Source organism: Myripristis murdjan, chromosome 17, assembly GCF_902150065.1.
Source record: "Myripristis murdjan chromosome 17, fMyrMur1.1, whole genome shotgun sequence".
NCBI classification, from domain to species: Eukaryota; Metazoa; Chordata; class Actinopteri; order Holocentriformes; family Holocentridae; genus Myripristis; species Myripristis murdjan.
In genome coordinates this window covers 3,569,960-3,591,285 of record NC_043996.1, presented here as the reverse complement: position 1 = coordinate 3,591,285, position 21,326 = coordinate 3,569,960, and the positions used below count along the sequence as shown (strand labels likewise).

Sequence of the window (21,326 nt, the reverse complement as noted above, 5' to 3'; positions counted from 1 at the left end):
TTAGACCAGTGGTTTTCAACGTTGGGTCTGGAGCCCCCAGGTGTCCTTGAGGGTCCTCCTGGAGAACCTCAGCAAAATGAGCAATAGTTTAATTTCACTTTAAATGTTTGTTAAAAAAAAAAAAAATCAATTCTTGTGAAAGCATTTAAAGCTTGAGGCTAAGGTCAGAAACATCAATCCAGCATCACCAATCTCTCCTTTAAATGTAGAATTTAAATAAGAATTCAAACTAAACTACAAAAATGGTGCTAATTTTTTGCTTGTGTCCCAGCAACTTTTAATTTTAATTTGTAGATTTTTTTTTAGTGAAGTTTCAGTAATTCTTAAATGATTTTTTTTTCTAATATTCTGTCAATTTTTTTTGCCAATCTGCCAATCACTTTTCCCCCATGTTTCTGAAAAAAGTAAGGTGAATTTACTTGTTTTCAGAGAGGTAATTCACTAGATATCACTACCACACAATATAGAGGAGTAATTATAGAAATAGAAATAGAGATAGGAAATGCTTTATTGTCAACCTTTTGTGTGCAGAAGGCAGAAATTTGTCTTTGACTTGCATACATTAAAAACACATTTACATAAACATGCTAAGTGCATCACAAGACACATTAAAAAGTTCACATAAATCACAGTAGAAGCGACATTAAATAGCACCAAGAGCTCGATGGTGAGGTCTGAATTCATACAAGTATAAAGTGCATTGTGCTGAGGTAGGATTTAAATAAGATGTTGTATACTGAGGTAGCAGGTTGGCTTCAAATAAATATAATACTATATAAATGTAAAGTGCATTGTGCTGAGGTAGGATTTAAATAAGATGTTGTATACTGAGGTAGCAGGTTGGCTTCAAATAAATATCATACTATATGAATGTAAAGTGCATTGTGCTGAGGTGGGATTTACATAAGATGTTGTATACTGAGGTAGCAAGCTGGCTTCAAAGGTGGTTATTCTTACTGATTGAGATATTTTATGGCAACCAGAACAAATGATTTTTTGTAAATGTTTTTCTTTGCACAGGGGGACTCTTTACCTCTGCCCTGACGGTAGGACCTGAAAACAATGATGTTGAGGATGGCTGCAATCATCTAAAATTTTGTTACTCAATTGTTCCACTGCTCTGTCATAGTGATGGGACAGTTAAGTTTGTTTGCAGCCTGTGATTCGCTGCCCAGCTTAACTACTTTAGAGAGCTTTGTCTTGTTTTACAGTTAGGTTCTCAAACCAAGACACAATATTGAATGTGAGTATACTCTCAATTAAAGATGATCTTAACATTACGTCTTTATTTTAACATTATGTCTTAATCTCACCACTTTAAATGTATTTGACAAATGTGACACTTAAACATTTTCATAATCAACACAAACTGAAATATCTTTTCAGTGTCCTGAGAAGAATGAAGGGTCCAGAACGTGAAAAAGTTTGAAAACCCCTGGGCTCGAACACTTTACATTGTCAGTGAAGACAGGAGCAGAGATAGGAATAGATATTTGTGGGGGAGGTTGGAAAACACAACAGTACCACAAATGAGGACAAGAGAGATAGTTGTTGTAACTAGTGATGGAAAGAAAAATAGTTAACAAGTAAACAAACAGTTCCACTCAAATTATGCAGACACCTTTGGGCGACTGAAGATGCATCGTCTGTTTAAGTTTCATCAAAATGGATCTGGTGCCTGAAGTGGCACTTAAGGCTTTTAAAAGTTTAAAATTTTGATGAGTAAAGGTCTGGGAAAGTTGATTCAAACAGAGCTATGTACCCTAGATGTGATAAATGAACGCCTCATTTGAGTGTCTGTGCACTTTTTAAGACAATTTTCACCTTTTACATAAAGTGTACATGGTTTTGATTATTATGAGACATTAAGCAGATTCTCCCTGGGCATTTCATCTACACAGCTATTTTCTTATTATTTTCCCATTTGTTATTTTCCCATTTCCGATGCTCCTCAGTGGAGCATGCTTATTTACTACCTTCATTAAGATCTCCATAAATCTAAAATTATTTCTGGGTCATTTTGCACATGTACCTTTGACCATTCTTGATTCTGAACTTCATTTACAAATGATCCTTGTAACCTCAGCCTGGAAGAAAAAACACGATAGTACTATCACAAATAATTGTAATTACAAGGAACAAATGGGGACTTGTTTTTTAATATTGGTATAATCCACTTTGTTTTTTGTTAGTTTATATGCTAAAAGTGTTATTTTGGGAGCTGTTTTGCTCTGAAAGTGAATGGAGAGATACAAATACAGTTTGACAAACTGATTAGCTGTTTGGGGGGGCACAGAGTAACTAATGAAAATAGTTCACCACCAAGTGGATTCATCACATCCAGACAGCTATACAACCAAATCCTCAAAGTTCAGTTTTGCTTCAATTAAAATGCCTCCATGAGGCTGTACCCGACCTGATTTGCTCAAGTCAGGGACAACATAAAATATAACAGCAGGGTACATGAGTGAAAAAGAGGAGAAAGATAGTTTGCTGTTTGAGTTAATCCACTGCAACTGTAAAAATATTCACTACCAGCTTCAAATTTGTATTGGCTCATTTTAGGTGACTATGTGCACCCTATCTTTGCTTCATTTGACATAGATCGACAATACAATGCACAGATACAGTATCTACCAAAATCACTGGAGAACATGAGGAGTGTACGCCCATCAGAGAAGGACAAAGAGGGATAGCAGCCTTTGATTTCAGAGAGGGCTCAGCCATAAATAATCATGCAGAACATTTGATTGGCTAAGCCCATGCAGGCCAGTTTGAATTTAAATCAAATAACAGTACAACGGCAGTGAGAAAGAGCAGAGGCGGAGTTAAGGTCAGGGAACTGAAATAACCGATAATGCACAGCGGCACAAATTACACCATGAAATGAGTCGAAAAGTGCAGAAGAGCATGAACTTTGATGTGAGTGAGAGAATAACAAAATCAGAATTTAGAAAAACTAAAGGCAGAGTAAGGCACAGAGACAGAGAAAGATGCAGATAGACAGATAATAGAAAGAGGGAGGAAAAGACAGCTGGGGATATGGACAGACAACAACAGGAGAGATTCTAACAGGCACAGATGTAGAGGGTAAAACAGAGGGTAGGAAGCAATCTAAATCGGGCGAAATGATGTATAAGATTTAATAGATAAGGGGGTGGGTATGTTTACATGCATACCAATACTCAGTGTAAGGCAGCAATCACAGGCAATGTAATTTCACTAATAACCTGGCCAAATGGATTCATGGTTCTTCCTTCAGTCCCTGTAACATTAGCTGAAAGAAAAAGTTCACCCATTTAGAGAAAAAGATATTATTTCACTTCCCTCCTTGCTGTCACATAGCCAACACATTCTCATTCTCGGGTTGTCAAATGCTGCAGCTTGGTCACGACTCTTTCACGTTTGACATCGACACCAAAGGCACCAGGATGAGATGCATCAGGTTTTCGCTTTAATCACGTGTCAGTGTCACATGGTTCGGTTTAGCCCCGCCACTGTCCCACATAACAGCTACGGGGGCAGTGAAATAATATAATTCATTTTTAAATGGGTGAACAATTCCTTTAATTGCGATCATTTCCAAAAGCAGAAGACGCTGTCATGCAATGTGGAAACGCATATCAGGATCAGTGCATTTTATGAAATTTACGACACGCACAGTTTCACAAGAAAAACAAATCCAAGATGCTTGCGTGCCTCAAAAAAAATCAAAATATTGAGCAGAAACTGAGGTGTGTTAATCACTTTATGCCTCCTCTGAGTGTGACCTTTTCCTGATTAAGATTATGTTGATAAAGGTGTTTACATGACAGTTTCAATAGTAAGAGCGCTGCATAAATCGAATTAAGATGGAATTATCAGTGTGTGTGTGTGTGTGTGTGTGTGTGTGTGTGTATGACAGAAAGAGAGAAAAAGAGGAAAAGAGAGTGGAGACTGTTCAGGGCTGCTTGCATTCATCTTCTCTCGGCACTCATGCAACAGTGGACACTGTATTACAGCACTGCCTTTTTCCTGTGTGCGTTTCCATACATCTGTGCATGCGTGCGTGTGTGTGTGTGTGTCCTCTCTAACTAAGTCTGCAATGACTGCACTTTCAGAGGCATAAATATGTATTCATTTTCCCAGCAGCCCATCGGACTGTGACCGCTGCATGAATAAGAGGATAAGTGAGGATGTGGTGGCAGATGAGACGCATTCATTTCCATATGGGGCTTGATTCCTGCTAGCAGCAGCATATTGGAGCACTGATCCAACATTGTTTTCCATTACAGCTGATGATATAGCAGAGCGTTGGTTGGGTATAAGATGCGCTGAAGAACAACTCGTTGCTGACGATGAATTCAGGAAATTACTGCGGTGAGCATGGAAAAGTGTGATCATACATGTTGCATAATGCGTGCATGCACCAGCACCCGCTCTGCCAATTTATATAGCATGGCTTGAACATCATTAATAAATGCTGAATTAGTTAAATTTTATATGGGATGAGTGGTGAAGTTCGAAGTACTTGATCAATTCCCACACCATTTGCTAGTTGATAGACAAATAAATTATTGAATCATTAATTAATGACATTTAAATCAACCATTTTTTTTTAGATGAGGTATTATAAATGTTGCATTACAATTAAACTGTAATTGTACCCATTATTTATGTTAAAACAATCATTTGTGACCCTACTATTGCATCTTTTCTTCCTGGTGCATGGTTAGTAGACAGAAATGACCTGCACACACTACCTGCCGGAACTACTTTCCAATTTAAACAGGAAAATAACAAGCAAAGAGCCATTTCCTTTAATTGGGTACCAGGGATTGTTTTTTTATATTGGCATAATCCGCTTTGTTTGTGTTCGTTTATGTACTAAAAGTGTTGTTTTGGCAGCTATAGAAGTGAATGGAGAGTTATAAATAAAGTATGTGGATTAGTAACCCACAGAGCAACTAATGAGGAGATTTCACCACCATGTGGACCCATATCATGTCCAGGGAGCTATAGAACCTTTCCCCACTTTGCCAAAGTGGGGAAATTTAAGGGAAATCGAACTGGCTTGGAAATTGGATTCCATAGACAACCAGTGTAGTAATGATCAATTCTTGCCCACTTACTCAGCAGGATGATGGCACAGAGGAGGATGGCAATGAATGCTCCAGTGCTGAGGCCGGCAGAGCTGGTCAGGGCGTCGGCATTGCACAGCTCCATGTTGCCATCATGGTCGCAGGTACAAACTCGAACAGTGAGCGTTCCCGTGCTGCTCTGCATGGGGTAGTCGCCGTCTGTGATCACCACGGGAACCAGATGGACGCTCTGGTGAAGGCGACTGTAGCTGGCTCGGCGCGTCAGGATGCCAGCGGTGTTATCTGGGTTGAGACAATGAAATGGGAAGCTCAGTTAATCCCATGCATATTGTCAGTGTCTTGACACAGAGATACGCCATGTGTCCTTCCTCCATGGTCTATATCCTATCTGGTTTTCTCCCTGATCAACAGAAGGTTCAGCATCACCATGTTTCACTTTATCTAAGAGCCTCTAATTTTCATGCTTCCCTGGGCTACTCATCCAGAATACTGCATTTCTATCTCTCCATGTTGACAGCGGGGCAAAACAACTCCAAAAATAAAACTTTTAGCACATAAACCAGTGCAAGCAAAGTGGATTATGCCAAACATAAATATAAATATAAATACAAATACAAATACAAATATAAATATATAAATATATTTTTGGGTGTAATTATAATTATCTGCAGAAGTTCTAGTACGTTGTTTCTTCTTGGTGCAAGGTTACAATGCGGAACTTCCTGCAGATGCTACCTGCCAGATCTTTCCAATTCAAATAGGAAAATAACAAGAAAAGAGATTTTTACTTTCCTCAAAAAATGGGTCCCAGGACTTTTTAGGTTTGAATTTGGCATAATCTGCTTTGTTCACATTTGTTGATATGCTAAAAATGTTATTTTCAATGTCATTTTGCTTGAAGTTATCAGAGTAGTTTGTAGTTCTTGGTGTGCTGTAAGAGTGGTACTGGTGACTGGTAAGTGGGTAACTTTATGCTATTTCACTGAGCAATTTCAACACGTCTGTTCCACTACATATACCATCTATGAATCAATGTGTGTCAATTCTGTGGCAATGAATGTATAATTTGCAGTGCGCTATGGCTTCTAATTTTATTTTGTTTTTTATTTTGATATTGTGCGTTTGACAAAAGGGGGGGGGCAAAAAGACTGACCATAGCTACCCAATCTGTCTGGCTTTCACTCTCCACTGAAGCCAATCCAAAGAATATGATTTCCAGTGATGCAAAAGCACCCATAGATGCAGTAGTTCCTACCTCCGTTGTCACGGACAGTGAAGTTGCTGCGGTAGGTTCCCTCAGGAGCCAGGCTGAAGAAAAACTTGTGGCCCGCTGATGGCTCGTCAGCATCGACAGCACTCACTGTCTGGATACGCTGCCAGAAAACACCAACATCCATTAACTTTGTATAGGTCCTTGTGATAAAATGGATCAAGAGCAGCCAATGCGCTAAAAAGATGATGCAAAGGTTAGGGGTTTCATTAAATCAACGCATTTCTACACTGTCTATATCGTAAGAAGGTTTCGCTAAAGATGCCAACAAAATGTATTATATATATCTCATTTATCTTATATGGCTAATAGCCTTACTACCATCTTTTTGAAATCAGGTATCTGTCCATTGACTGTGTTGACATCAATATACATCACTTAAAACTACCTACAGAAAGCTTCTACCTCCAGTTTTTCCATTTCAACCAACTAAACTGACAGGTGGCATTGTCTCCTGGGATTAAAAGAAGTTCCATGACCCACAGATCAAACCCATAAAAACTGACAATGCTTTTCTAAAATATGGTATTTGTGGGCAAACTGTGTATAGACTTCCTGAAGACATTACTTTCAGTATCAATATAGTGGCTGATTAGTAGCTGAATGGCACTAATGGAATCAGGAGGAACTGCATACTTCTGGTGTTTCTGGTCCCTTTGACTGACGAGCATCAAACTGAGTATTGTGGAATGGCAGCCAGACTGAGTCTCCTCTTTCTTTTGAACTACAGTCTCTTCTTTTTCTTCACCTGACACTGTGACAAAGTGGGGGAACAGATTTTGCCTTGGCACTTCACCTAACCGGCTTAGTGTGGCTTGCTAGCATTGTTAGACGTCCTCATTAAAGCCAATGGGGGCCACTAGCAGAGAGATTGAAGGCTTTAACAAGGATCCATGCCAATAATTATCTTGTTGACTTGGTGGATTTGAGGATTTTCTTTGGGCTTGCAAATGCAAAACACCGAGGTAACACGTGTGCACGCACGCAGACTCGTGCATGCAGACATACATAAAGACATGTAAACACGCACACACACACACGGCAAACCAACAAATCCAGAGCCTGAGGGAAGCAGCGAAGGATATTTAGTGAACAAATAATGATGACTAACATTGACGGACAGATGAAAGGGCAGAAGAATGAAAGGATGAAAGGGTGGCAGGATGGCAGGATGACAGGGATGTGAGGAGACCAGTGGCAGCAAGCCACCTTTCTGAAGAATGACACGAGATGTGTGTGTGTGTGTGTGTGTGTGTGTGTGTGTGTGTGTGTGTGTGTGTGTGCAGGTGGTGTATGTGTATGTGTGTTCGTTCGTAAGCATGTGTGTGCAATTATGCACATTTGTGTCTTTTTTTTATTTGTGCACGCAAGGTTTATATTTATTTAACTTGTAAATGTGCGCAAGTGCACGTTGTGTGTTATATATTTGATGCACATTTGTGTGTGTGCGTATATATGTGTGTGTGTGTGTGTCACCCTATTTGTGCATAATACTTGATGTGTGAAAGCTCCTGACAGCTTCCATGGTGGATTAGCTCATCAGCCACCACAGAAGAAGATACTGTGTGGCCTCAAGGACCCAATCAGCCAATCAGCTTCATAGTTTAAACCAGTTTGTGTGTGTGTGTGTGTGTGTGTGTGCATTCATTACATTGGTTCAGTCTCGTACTTGTGAATGGTGAATCATATCATACATGTATTAAACAATTGCTATAGGGATGGTTTAGTGGATACACTATTGAATGCACTGTACATTTGCTGTGCATTCAGTTGCATTAAAAATTAGATTTTAATTGTATGAAATATCCAGTCTTGGGGAGTACATATCTTATGTAAAAAGAGGCAGCTTGAGGGAGAAGCTAATTAAAAATGATGAATGCCAACACTCTAACAGGTAAATGAGGAGATCGTCTTAATTGGGAGGCATACCACAAATAAGCAGTAAATTGTGTCTGAAAAATCCTCAAAATCATCAAAAAGCATGAATCCCTGCTTCATGCTATGTCTGTCAGAGTTAGCCAGTGAGTTAAAAGTCAAAGTTATGTTTAAGACTGCGCACTAAAACTTCTGGTGATGTCTTGCGATGTCCTTCTGGGACATCAGTTTGCTCATTTTGTTGTTTGGTGGTGTACTTTTCTTACTGCTGTGGAAACTGTCCACATGGGACAAATGTGACTTGACCTCGAGATCCAGCGTGGAACTGTCATAGGATGCCACCTGTGCAACAAATCCAGTCGTGAAATTTCCTCGCTCCTAAATATTCCACAGTCAACTGTCAGCTCTATTATAACAAATGGAAGCGTTTGGGAACAACAGCAACTCAGCCACGAAGTGGTAGGCCACGTAAAGTGACGGAGAGGGGTCAGCGGATGCTGAAGCGCATAGTGCAAAGAGGTCGCCGACTTTCTGCACAGTCAATTGCTACAGAGCTACAAACTTCATGTGACCTTCAGATTAGCCCAAGTACAGTACGCAGAGAGCTTCATGGAATGGGTTTTCCATGGCCGAGCAGCTGCAGCCAAGCCACACCTCACCAAGTGCGATGCAAAGCGTCGGATGCAATGGTGTAAAGCACGCCGCCACTGGCCTCTAGAGCAGTGGAGACGCGTTCTCTGGAGTGATGAATCACGCTTTTCCATCTGGCAATCTGATGGACGAGTCTGGGTTTGGAGGTTGCCAGGAGAACGGTACATTTCAGACTGCATTGCACTGTGAAATTTGGTGGAGGAGGAATTATGGTGTGGGGTTGTTTTTCAGGAGCTGGGCTTGGCCCCTTAGTTCCAGTGAAAGGAACTTTGAATGCTTCAGGATACCAAAACATTTTGGACAATTCCATGCTCCCAACCTTGTGGGAACAGTTTGGAGCGGGCCCCTTCCTCTTCCAACATGACTGCGCACCAGTGCACAAAGCAAGGTCCATAAAGACATGGATGACAGAGTCTGGTGTGGATGAACTTGACTGGCCTGCACAGAGTCCTGACCTGAACCCGATAGAACACCTTTGGGATGAATTAGAGCGGAGACTGAGAGCCAGGCCTTCTCGACCAACATCAGTGTGTGACCTCACCAATGCGCTTTTGGAAGAATGGTCAAAAATTCCTATAAACACTCTCCTCAACCTTGTGGACAGTCTTCCCAGAAGAGTTGAAGCTGTAATAGCTGCATCACTGCAGCTTGGTAGCAGCAGGTTTGCATGTTTCAGCGATCAAATACGTGGTAAAGTTAAAGTCACCAACAATGAATCAGAAGGATACACAGCCCTGAGGAGCCCACATAAATGTATTTTTTATTTATTTATAGTATATCTATCTATCTAAAAAAAAAAAAAATAAAAAAAAAAAATCCAGAATTTCCCTTGTTGGGATCAATAAAGTATATCTATCTATCTATCTATCTATCTATCTATCTATCTATCTATCTATCTATTTAGAGCACACAAAATCGTAAACGGTGCCCATGAAATACTAAATTGAGGTCATGAAATCCTAATTTGTGCACACACTTTCCTTTTTGTGCTCTCAATTTGACTTTTCAAGCTCTTGAATCCATAAAATTGTGCCCATGTTTTGGTTAGATCGTCCCCTCGCCTAACAAAACCATGCCGGTGGGTTTAATGGATGATGACAGCAGCTTTCTGTGCAGTTCTGCGGAGAAGGTCTTTGATGAAGGTGTGTTTTGACATGGGGACATGAGACATCTTGAGAGCCTCTGCCTCACATGGCATTATGGTGAGCAGGAGGATCCTACAGGTGCAGGGACTTAACCAACATCAGTACCTGGATTTGTATCAAGTCACACAATTCAGTTTAAACAGTGAGTGTTTTTTTTAGTTGAAGAATTACTGTTATTAAAATGTGTTCTAAATTGTGTAATGTATCATGAAGTTTTGGGCAACCTGGACACAAGGCATGGGATGATATAGTGGCACTAAAACACACTGGAATCACTTTACCTTACATTTTGTTAAGAAACAATTATTTTTATTACATATATAAATCAGGAAATCAGTATATGACTGCATTAGCCAGGTAGACAGCTTTTTCAAGTTACTCATGTGAGGATGATTTACAATTATCCCAATAATGGAAATTCACCATGAACAACTTTTTGTGGTTTTTTTTTGTTTTGTTTTGTTTTTTTTCTGCAATCTGCTACAAAATGCTGTGTCGTCCCATCATCCCTTCTGGACACAGTAAGCTGTCAGGGTGCACATGCAGTAGCAGCAGTCTAGTCTCCAGCATTGTGGGCACATTTGCTTGAGACAAATTTAGACACAAATTATGCAAAATGCGCGCACAATTTGATTCATTTGACAACTTGAGATAACAAATTAAGAGCACAAAAGGATTTTCTGATCTTGGTTTAGTATTTTTTGCACATTATTTAGGACATCGTGGGCACAAAATAAATATATATATATATATGTATTGTGTGTGTGTGTGTGTGTGTGTGTATATATTGCTCCATAGAGGGAGAAGTACTTGAGGGAAGTTGAGGAAAAGTAATTAACAACTCTTTGTCACACTTTCCAATTAGCTTTCCAATTCCCTTTTTTCTCTCGTTCTGGGAATTTATTTATTTCTTTATCTATTTATTTATTGCTAAATCCAGGGATTCAAAAAATCATCCTTTCAATGAGCACATTCCAGGCATCTCATGCAATAAAGACACTTTGGCCTACCTGTCCGGCCTTTGTCCTCTCACAGACGAACGTTTCGTAGACGGTGGCAAAGGTGGGAGCGTTGTCATTGATGTCCAGCAGGCGGATATAGACCGGAACGTGGCTGGTCTGACGGGGATTGTCTGGAAGGAAAACATGGGTAACCAGAATGTCACTTACTGATTTACTGACTTTTTCAGGACTAAGTGACTTGAGCCTCCTAGCAGTGACAACTAAACATTGTTAGGGACAGGGACTGGCAAGCACAGCCCTGGCTATTTTAGTTCTTATTTTCAGCTTTATTTAACCCGGGGAAGCCAAATGAGCATGCTGTCTCTTCTCCAGCAACACCTTGGCTTGACATTCACACAGTCACACAGTCATTCTGGGAGATGACCACTTTCCCTTCTGGTCACAAGTTGCTTCTCCAAACTCAGGCTACCATCTCAAATCTCACCCAAAGCTCATTTTTCCAGAAGGAAAAGAGAGAGCGAGAGAGAGAAAATAGTCACATTTCTAGACTGGCACCCAAGCTGTGTTTTTTGTAAGCATCCTGTAATTTTCACAGCATGTCTAAATTCAAGCAAACACATAGAAGCAAACTGTGACTGTATGGATTTCATATGACAGAACAGATATTTAAATAATATTATGCTGTTTCTGTCTTATTAAACACCAGTGACAGGAAATGAACAGAGAGAGAGAGAGAGAGAGAGAGAGAGAGAGAGAGAGAGAGAGAGAGAGAGAGAGAGAGAGGTGCTGACATTTAGCATCAAAGTGCATGGCATGTGTTTTAAGTTACTCATTTCTTTAACTGTGAACTGGGACCAAATGCCAGAACTAGCACTGATTCTCCTACCGTTCTTTCTTTCTTTCTTACTGTCTTTCTTGATCTCATACTTCTGTTTGTGTTTCGGTTTAAGTTTTCTGTTCAGAAGCATCTCCACATCCTGTCTGAGAGCCTGTAGCATCTTCATTATGTCCTTGTTCAACTGCCACATCTGAAATGCTTGGGGGAGGAACCGTTATAGACCAGCCTAGAGGTTACTCCCTCTGCTCCTGGTGACATTTGCTTTCACTCGGTTGCATTGATAATTTGAGTTTTTTTTTCTTTTAATTGTTTGTGGAGCATATGACACACTAAAAGATGACACTGTAAACCATGTCCTTTGACAATATAAGATTGTTTGATTCAGGTTTTTCATATGTTTCTTGAACATCTTTGCTGCTTGTTGCCTTTAATCCTTTGTTGAAGATGTAACAGCACCGTAGGCCCTGCTGCATAATCCATAATGCTTTATGTGATTTTATCACATTTGTATTACATACACACTCACAAGTGATAAGCATACAACTAATACTAGGCAAGTTTTCACCTCTTGATGTGTTTCATGTCCCAAGTTTTAGAACCTCTATTATGTGAGCCTCCATTACAATATTTGGATACAAATCCACTCTGCACTGAATGATATGCAATGCAATATGCAATGCAGTTTATTACCTAGTTACTGCAGGTCCACATTATAGACAGCAAATAATTCAGGTTGCATGCAGACTTGGACTGGACTTACTGAACTCGGTGGCGATGACTGATATGTTATGCCAGGCGGTCTCCTCTCTGTCCAGGCTCCTGAGCAGGAAGACAGATCCGTTCCCTGGATGGACGTTGAACAGGCGGTCCATGTCGGTGCGGCGGTCAATAGAGTACCTATAAGAATCAAGATCAGAAAATAAGGGAGAAAGCGGTTATTTTGCATATCGTATGATCACAGAATTAGGACATGATTATTTTCCATGAATCTGTGATAGAGGAGAGCATTCTCAGAACGTGAGCCACTTTTGGGACATCCTCAGACCAAACTCTGTCAGACAAAACAGCCTCATACAAATTTACAAAACCACTTGGACTGTGGTAAAGTTAGATATTCTAGCCTATATTGTGACTTTGCAAACAAACATCTTTAAGTGTGAAGGTTACAACATTCAACAAGTGTCATATTCTTAATCAGCTGGTAATTATAAGCAAACTTTGTGCGATGGAGTTTGGTCTGTGAGTTTTGTCTTGATGTCCAGTTGCAGCAGACCTGAGGCTTGTCAAAACTGAAGGTTTTTAGTCTGATGAGATTGTGTCTGATGTCTGAGAGCTGAAGCTGAGGTCTGAGGATGTCCTAAAATCTAAACTGTTGCCAGATCAAAGCGGTCGTTTTGGCTGATTTCATCGTTAGTAGCTTATACATGTCAGGATTCTTAAACTTAAACAAAGGTAGGTAAGTTTGATGCTTCATTATATTTAAATTTTTGTTCTCAGAGGGACAATATGAGGTCATAAACTCTGGGCAACTGCAGACCTGAGTTGCTGTTGTTCTCTCAAAGTGGTGGTTGTCAATAAAATATGGGAAAAAATGCCTTAATTTACATCGATTCAACTATTTGAAAAAAGGGAAAAAAGGGTAACTCTATGATTTTGAGTACACATGCAGTATAGATGTAAACACACAATTATTAGTGTTTGAAATGGCTGTTTAAAGAGTAACTAAACCCCAAACCCAAATCTGTGTGACCTCTAGGGGTTAAAACTACCTGCTGTTTGGTGGCAGGTGGAGTTGACATTTGACATTTAACATGAACTTTTAACAGCTGTTTCAGCATCAGCACTGGACTCAAATTCATACAACACCCCATGTATACTCGGATTTCCATGTGACTTGCATCCAGGTTATATCTGGATGTGATTTCTCCATTTTACATTTATATTTGTTATAGAAATGCAGCAGCCAGACAGAAATCCGATCGCCCCTCCGTACGCTTTCCCTCCACTGTGACAGCACGCATCTGTCAAAGGAGTCTGTCGAAACAGAACGCCCAGAATTATATTCCAAGTGTTTTTCAAACTCTTCAGAAGAGCTGGATCTATCAAATCTCAACTGCCGGTGAGGTACAAACTTTGATCTGTTATGTTCAGACAGGACTAAAAGCACAGACTGTACAAAAGTCGCCCCTGATATTCTAACAGCTTGAATCATATAATTGTGCAGCATGGGAAGTCACTGCATTCTGTTCTGTACTCCTTTATTCAGCCTACTGTAGTCTATTCAAAACACAACAGCTACTTGAAAATCTTTTTCACATCTGTGGACAGCTACTTCTTTTTTTTTTTTTTCTCAGCTGACTGCTCAGTGAGTTTTCTCTCTTTTTGAACCAGTCGCTGAATGCAGCTATTCACAGCCTCAAGACACTCCACTGATAATGATAATAAGCCTGAGCTGCCTCTGCCTCTGTCGTTTTACCTTGCCAATCAAAGCAGAGGCTCTGTGTACGGGAAAAAAATATATATGAAAATCCCCAATACCTGTAATAACAGAGTTGGCTGCAACTCCTCGTCCACTCAATTCAAAACGTAAAGTCAGTTGATAGTGATATGGCACTGAGTTTCCAATATTTCATTTATAATGAGCTATATAAATATCTATGTATGAGCCTATATGAAAATCTAATTCATGGCTCTGTTAAATTAAAGTCAGATGCAATTGCTTGGCGACGCATAAACATGAGCAGGTATGCAAGTCCAGGCAATCAAGTACGCACGCTCGGTGGATGATCGCGCGCCCCTAACTCTCCCTAACATTTCAGCGGGATGGACACTGAGGGCGCTCACATGGAGGCTTGATCATAATTAGAAAGCACTGAACAGTAAAATAATAATTCATAGAGACAATGCGGATAGATGGTATGGTCACATGGACAAAGTACCAACACAGGATTAATTGGGATTGTGCGTGTGTGTGTGTGTGTGTGTGTGTGTGTGTGTGTTTGTGCCCCTTCATGACACATCCTTTTAAGAGCACTCCATGGTTCCATGCTTATTTTAATTGGAATGAGCTCCTCATCAGTTTGCCTCGTTTAAATGTGATGAAATAAGGGCCAAGTTCCCACCTCCAGCGCCGCGTTGTCCTGCCTACCGCACTTTGTCTTCTGTCCCTTTCAAACGCTAACAATTCTATGATCCGGACTTATTTTTTTCTTGCAAATTTTCATTCGTGTTTTTCCACTCTGAGCGGAAATATGCTAGTTGTGCTTGATTTGTACTTCCGTGCACCCACTTGCAAGATAAAATTACAAAAACATACGTGCCAGAACGCAGACAGTTTATGTTTGGCAAAAACCTTGATGTGATTAATAAATTGTAAATAGTTGATGCCGTAAGCCCTGTACAGGCGGGATTATAGCATGCTGTATCCTATTTGCTGATGCAACAACCCCATTTCCTCACTGGGATCATTTAAGGTTCACCTCATCTTAAAACTGTCCAGTACCAATACCTCACTGGGCATTGCAATATTTATTTAGGGAATTCATCATGGATTTAGAGGGCTTCTGTTTCCCTGATCAGTGCAGTGCAAATTCCAGAATACACAGTAAGTATGCTGTTTGAATACTAATAATTACTAGCTTGGCAGCAATGTTAATTTTGTTGACTAAAGCTGTGTCTAAAAGTATTCTTCAATGCCACTTTCTCCAGGACGGAAACTGAACACAAAGAAACCTTTGTTGACAAAAACTTTGACAAAATATGTAATATTTTTGTCAGCAAATAATAATTAAAAAAGACAAAGACGCCAAAAACACAGCTCCTGATCTCAGTTTGGAGGTGAACAGATATATGGGCAAATTTAGCGCAGAATAAATACAAAAGCTACATACAAAATACAAGAAGCTATAATAAGGAATGTAGATCAATCTATGTATAAAGGTCACTAACAAATCATTTAATGAGGAGTTCTGCAGAGGGAAAAAAAATGTCAAAGAAAAAACAAAGTAACTTTCATTTTCATCAACTGAAATAAAAATCTATACAAATTCAAATGACTAAAGTGTGAGTAAAACGAATTGCATTTTTGCGAAAAGACTGAAATCAAAATCATCTGTCTAAATCAACACCACTGGAGAGTAATGGATTTATTAACCCTATAAAGCCATTTGTATCATATATGATACACATTTTCAATTTTGTTTTTTGTTTTCAGTTTAATCAATACTCAACCAAAATACTGTTGTATACCTTTGAACACTTCCCCTGTTCACCCTGGACCATAGCATTGGCACTTCAAGTACATATCATATATCATACACCAGAAAGGTCGTGTAATAACATATTTTTGGATTTTTCTTTACATATATATATATATTGTTATAAGACTAAATAAAGGGTTCAATTTCAAAAAAATTGAATTTTTTGCCAATTCTTTCCAATTCCAATTCCAATTTCTTTCTTTATAGGGTTAACTAGCCATAAGGCTGAGCAATATGAGGGGTGAAAAACTACATGATTACAGAAAAGCCCAGCAGCAGGATGTGGTCAGGGCTGAGCTCTACCTGTAGCACGTTGAAACACAGAGTGGAACCTCAGTTTTTGGTAGGACAAAAACTTTTTTCTGACATATTCCCTTCATCTAAATATCATCTGGTACACAAGCCTAGCAGTAATTACTGTCTCCCCCATCCTGTGCTTCTATATACAGTATGTCTCTACTTTTTTCTCTCAGACTGTTACCAGAGTTCTTCACAAGACTTTGGAGCACTGAGGTGCATTTGAAGTCGAACGTGGTCCTACTTCGATGTGCTGTGTCTTTTCTGGGATGTTTGATGCTGGAACTGCAGGTAGTCTGCTAACAGAGCTGTGCAGCAGAACCACAGCGCTTCTGTTTTTCTGACTGATGTTTGCCTTAAAGCTGCACTGTGCAGGATTTCATGTAAAGACGCAGCCATCTTTTTCAAATCAAAAAGTGGGGCCACGACACTCGTTAAAATGCTGGAGATTTAGCATATTTGTCCAAATAAATTCTGGATGGTCCCGAATTTATTCCATTAAAAATTTCATTTAGACATTTCGTTTTGACACAAAAAGGTTAAAGTGCATGCTCAATTGTAAAAAAGTGAATAATGGTAAGTGAAAACAAATAAATAAAACTGTACAGCGATCCCTCTTCACTTGGCCTGGTTCAGTTTAAAAACCATTTCCATGAGAGGTTTGGAGTTTCTGCTCCACAGGACTCCATGGGTGGGGTTACTGAGTACTATCTCATTTACATTAGGAGCAGGATCTTAATTTACATTTAAGGCGCCAAAGCAAACCTAAAACTGTATAAGCAGATGTACTGGGTTCTGTCTCTGCTGAATCAGAAGTGCAGTGCAGATAGAGCGAGAGAGAGAGAGAGAGAGAGAGAGAGAGAGAGAGAGAGAGAGAGAGAGAGAGAGAGAGACATTGAATACTACTGCCTTTCACCTGATGTTCTGTTAGCTTATGAGGGCTGCTTTCAAACCTGGCTCATTTGGAGCAGTTGTGTTGAAGCCAGGAGCGTTTCGCTCCAAAGATCGGTTCCTTTGGGCGTATGTGAACACAGCAGTCGCACTCGGATGCAGCACAAAACAAGATGAGATCGCCAAGAGAGGGTGGTCTCGGCTCGCTTCCAGTCAAACCCTGGAGTGTTTCGTTTGCAGTGAGAAGGCAATCAACTCAACCAACTGAAACAACTCATTGTTTCCCTCTAAATGTAACTGAGAATGCAGTTTAGCTGCATGGGAGCACGACATGTCGATTAGAAAAGTATCTGCGATACTTCAGAAACAAGCGTAATCCGCGACAAAGTACGTTTCCCTCGAAACATAAATAAGCAAGCAGTTTAGCTGAATTGGAATGTAAAGACTGTGTTGCAAACACCCACACACACACACATCCTTCTGGTAAGATTTCTGACCAATAAGGGAGCGGTTTGCTTGCACATGGCATTTGTATACAGCTTGGGATGTTGCCGTGTGAACACAAATGAATCAAGGGACAAATGCAACAACGGTATCATTTAAGTCCCTGAATCAGAACAAAGCAAATGAGCTCCATGTGTGGAAAACACGCTTTCTCTTTTTCATGTCTGTGACATTCTACAGATACAGATATTAAAAATGTAGTTAAAGGTTATGTCATGTTGCTACGATGCCGTCAATATGACTATCAGCAGATCATTATCCCTGTGAGAACTGTGCACCTCATGCAGAGAAAATAGGCTCCTCACTGAAAGTCTGGCTGACGCGCCGCTTCAGCGAGGCTCGAGCTGCGGCTGAGAGGCGCTGCTCACGCAGGCTGTGTGGCTGCTCTAATCTGTTAATATGGACGCTGAAATGAAAATCAAGAGGTTCAGCGGCACGCTAGCACCGCTCAGGTAGGCGGTGTGTCCTGGGCCCTGAGGCTGCCAAAGTGCAAAGTTGCCTCGTGCAGCTTTTAACCTCCTCAACTCTGCTGCGCCCCATGGATGTGTTTGTCATTTCTGCATGGCCAAACCTCATTCAGGCCCACAGAGCTTTCATTTGAATACTAGTGGAGATACTAAGGTTTCCAAACATATCAAACCTGTCCTGCTGAATTACAGGGCAATGTGTATAAAATAACGCACATGACATCTCACTATTTTCTATTTGATGTGATGCTGCAGCCATAAATAACTGCATCTTGACTTTGAATATTTTACTCAGTATCAGTGTGACGGAGCTTCAATGAAGCTGCAACCAGCAGAGACACAACATGGATGTAACATGATGTCTTAAAATATGTTTTTTCTCTACCTGTGAAGCTACTTAAGTGGAAACATAATAACATAGTGATAGCAATACAAACCACTGCTGTATATGGTGAATAACTAGAGTAAGTAAATGCATGTATCATTATGCTGTTTGTCTTTTTTTTTTTCGTAATGTTTGACACTGTGATGCTCATAAAGCATGAGAGGCACATTATGGACAGTGATGACATAAAATAAATAACTTCCTAATGCTGATCTGATGATTACATTGTTATTAAAGGCTATTTGACATTTGAAATGAAGTCACTTTAAAGTGTGACCCAGATATAACTACATTCAAACCATAACCCAACCAAAAACTTGCAATAACTTCTGTTATTCTGTTGTTTTCTCTGATCAGTTAATTTACTTGTCACAGGTGAGGGTGGATTTGTACTGCACTGTTTTAATCCTTTCATACCTGACTGAAATTTGTTTTATTTCTTTCATATTTCTTTCATATAAATTCATATATATATGTATCTCTATACCTTTTCATTCCTTTTGAAAATTACAAAAAAAAAATACAGGAAATGTGTCCTAAAAAATATATTAGAACAAAATAAATAAAATTAAACAAAAAAAAGGTCACCTGTGTTTCAGAGTTAAGGATAGCATAAAGTGATAGAGTGGTGCTGTGCTTTACTTGAGCGGGCTGTGAATCCCGTCTGGGTCTGAGGCGCTGACTGAGCCCACGGCTGCCCCCACCGCCGCGTCCTCCTTCACCTCCATCAGGTAGCTGGCTTTGTCGAAAAGCGGCGGCTCGTCCACGTCCTCCACAATGATCCGCACTGTGGCCATGTCCTTGGATCCCGCTGACAGGAAGCGAGCGTCCACCTGCGTGTTCTGGACCTGGATCTCCACTGTGTAGGACGGCTTCTTTTCATAATCCAGTGGCTGCAGGAAACATGGGGGAGGAGGGGTGGGGGTGGGTTATTGATCTAATTATAAGATTGGCACTTATTGGTACTTGACTGGTTCAGAGGAAAAGGAGAGAGCTGACAGACACTCTAGCTCCAATGCATTTCATTAAAAAGGACTGACATTTGGCACAAACCTGTCTTCTTCAGGGCCATTACTAGCTCAGGTATGAGCAATTTGCATAACAAAATTTGCACACGTGCTCAAAAACCAATTGGAGAAGAACAAAATGAAAATTTGTCACACAAAAATTGAAAAGTGCACAAAGTTCAGTACAAAAATATCAACATAACCTCAAGAGATCCATTAAATCCTGCACCATAACATATATACAGCTCCTACAACATGAATATCACTTGAACATACAGTGATATCAGGATAGAACAATTCTATATCTGACAATATACAAAAAACACATGCAAAAACAGGGGCAATAAGTTAAATAAAACCCAGTTAGATACATTAAAGCATGTAAACATACATAAAAATACAGTTAAAGAACAGAAAAACAGGGCAATGAAGGATATAGAGCCAGGTTCAAACCATGGATCAATGTAACCAAGTGCTTGGGATAAAATCATCCACAATTGTATTATTATCATTATTATTATTATTATTGTTGTTATCATCATTATTATTATTATTATTGTTATTATTATTATTATTATTATTATTATTATTATTATTATTATTATTATTATTCATCGTCATAGTAGTATACTGCTATTTGGTAGAATTTCTGGCAAAACATGTCAACTACAAATAGCAGCAAAATGTGGAGCCCAACAGGGTTGAGGTTTAAATGTAGCAGGTTGGAATATAGAGTAGGACCTTAAGGACATAATTATTTAGCTAAATAGTTTGTACATAATCTTATTATTGTATTATTATTGTTCTTATGACTCTCTCCCCTGCCCTGCACTCTGAAAACATGCCAACTAAAAATTCAGGTGAGGGCAGAGACAAGGGACAGAATTTTATACATCCCCATGCTTACAGTCGAGCTGATGGCATGAGGAAACTAATTTTACTCGTAATCCAGCGAGGAAATGGTTTTCTTTTACATCTTATTTCAATTTAAAGTTGAGCAGCTGAGCTTCAACAGCAGGATTTATAGTCTAAGAACATGTCTCCTCCCTCCTCTTGGAGATTTACTTCACGTCACCATGCAGATGGAATTGTATCATGTCCCCCACCATTCACTTTAATCTGCTCTCATGGGAAAAAAAAACCTTTAACTCTAGTGTTGATCTCTTTTCCTTGTACTTGCTCATAAGCCACTATAGCTCTTCCCTTTGCACTTACTTTTGCTTGCTTGGTAATATTGGTGTTGAAGCAATTGATGCTTATTCTATTGTTGCAACGTATGTTATATTGTATGTTATCGGATAAGAGGCATGGTGGAGACAGGTATGCATGTAAGAAATGACTGCATTTTTTTTTTTTTTTTTTTTGTTAATTTTTGGCTTTATGGTGTAAAAATGCAAAAACTCACAATCCAAGGCCTGTGAGCGAAGACAAAAACAGATTTTAATTAACATCAGGGTTTAGCGTAAAGAAGGTTAAGACCTCCTGACTCAATATACCCTGGCTGGCCTGGGTTCAAAATGCATCAGCACCTCCTCCATATGTCATTCAATTGTCACTGAAGAAAATACTTGCCCTTAAGTGAATAGCTGACCTAAAGATGTACTTTTAAATCACATTCTGGAGAGCAGAGATACTGAGAGGGGGGAAAAAATGAGTGTCACTCCTCACAGAGGGAACTTGAGGCAATTTTCTAA

General features: G+C 39.7%; 1 protein-coding gene across 1 annotated transcript in view; it reads right to left on the bottom strand.

The window, feature by feature from the left end:
• cdh6 (cadherin 6) overlaps positions 1-21,326 on the bottom strand; it is a 99,808-nt gene that overhangs the window by 2,820 nt on the left and 75,662 nt on the right. Inside the window, exons 7-11 of the mRNA XM_030074728.1 lie at positions 19,268-19,518; positions 12,583-12,719; positions 11,033-11,154; positions 6,337-6,454; positions 5,112-5,363 (exon numbers count right to left, since the gene is read on the bottom strand). Coding sequence (XP_029930588.1) covers positions 5,112-5,363; positions 6,337-6,454; positions 11,033-11,154; positions 12,583-12,719; positions 19,268-19,518 — 880 coding nt within the window. The remainder of the gene's footprint in view (positions 1-5,111; positions 5,364-6,336; positions 6,455-11,032; positions 11,155-12,582; positions 12,720-19,267; positions 19,519-21,326) is intronic.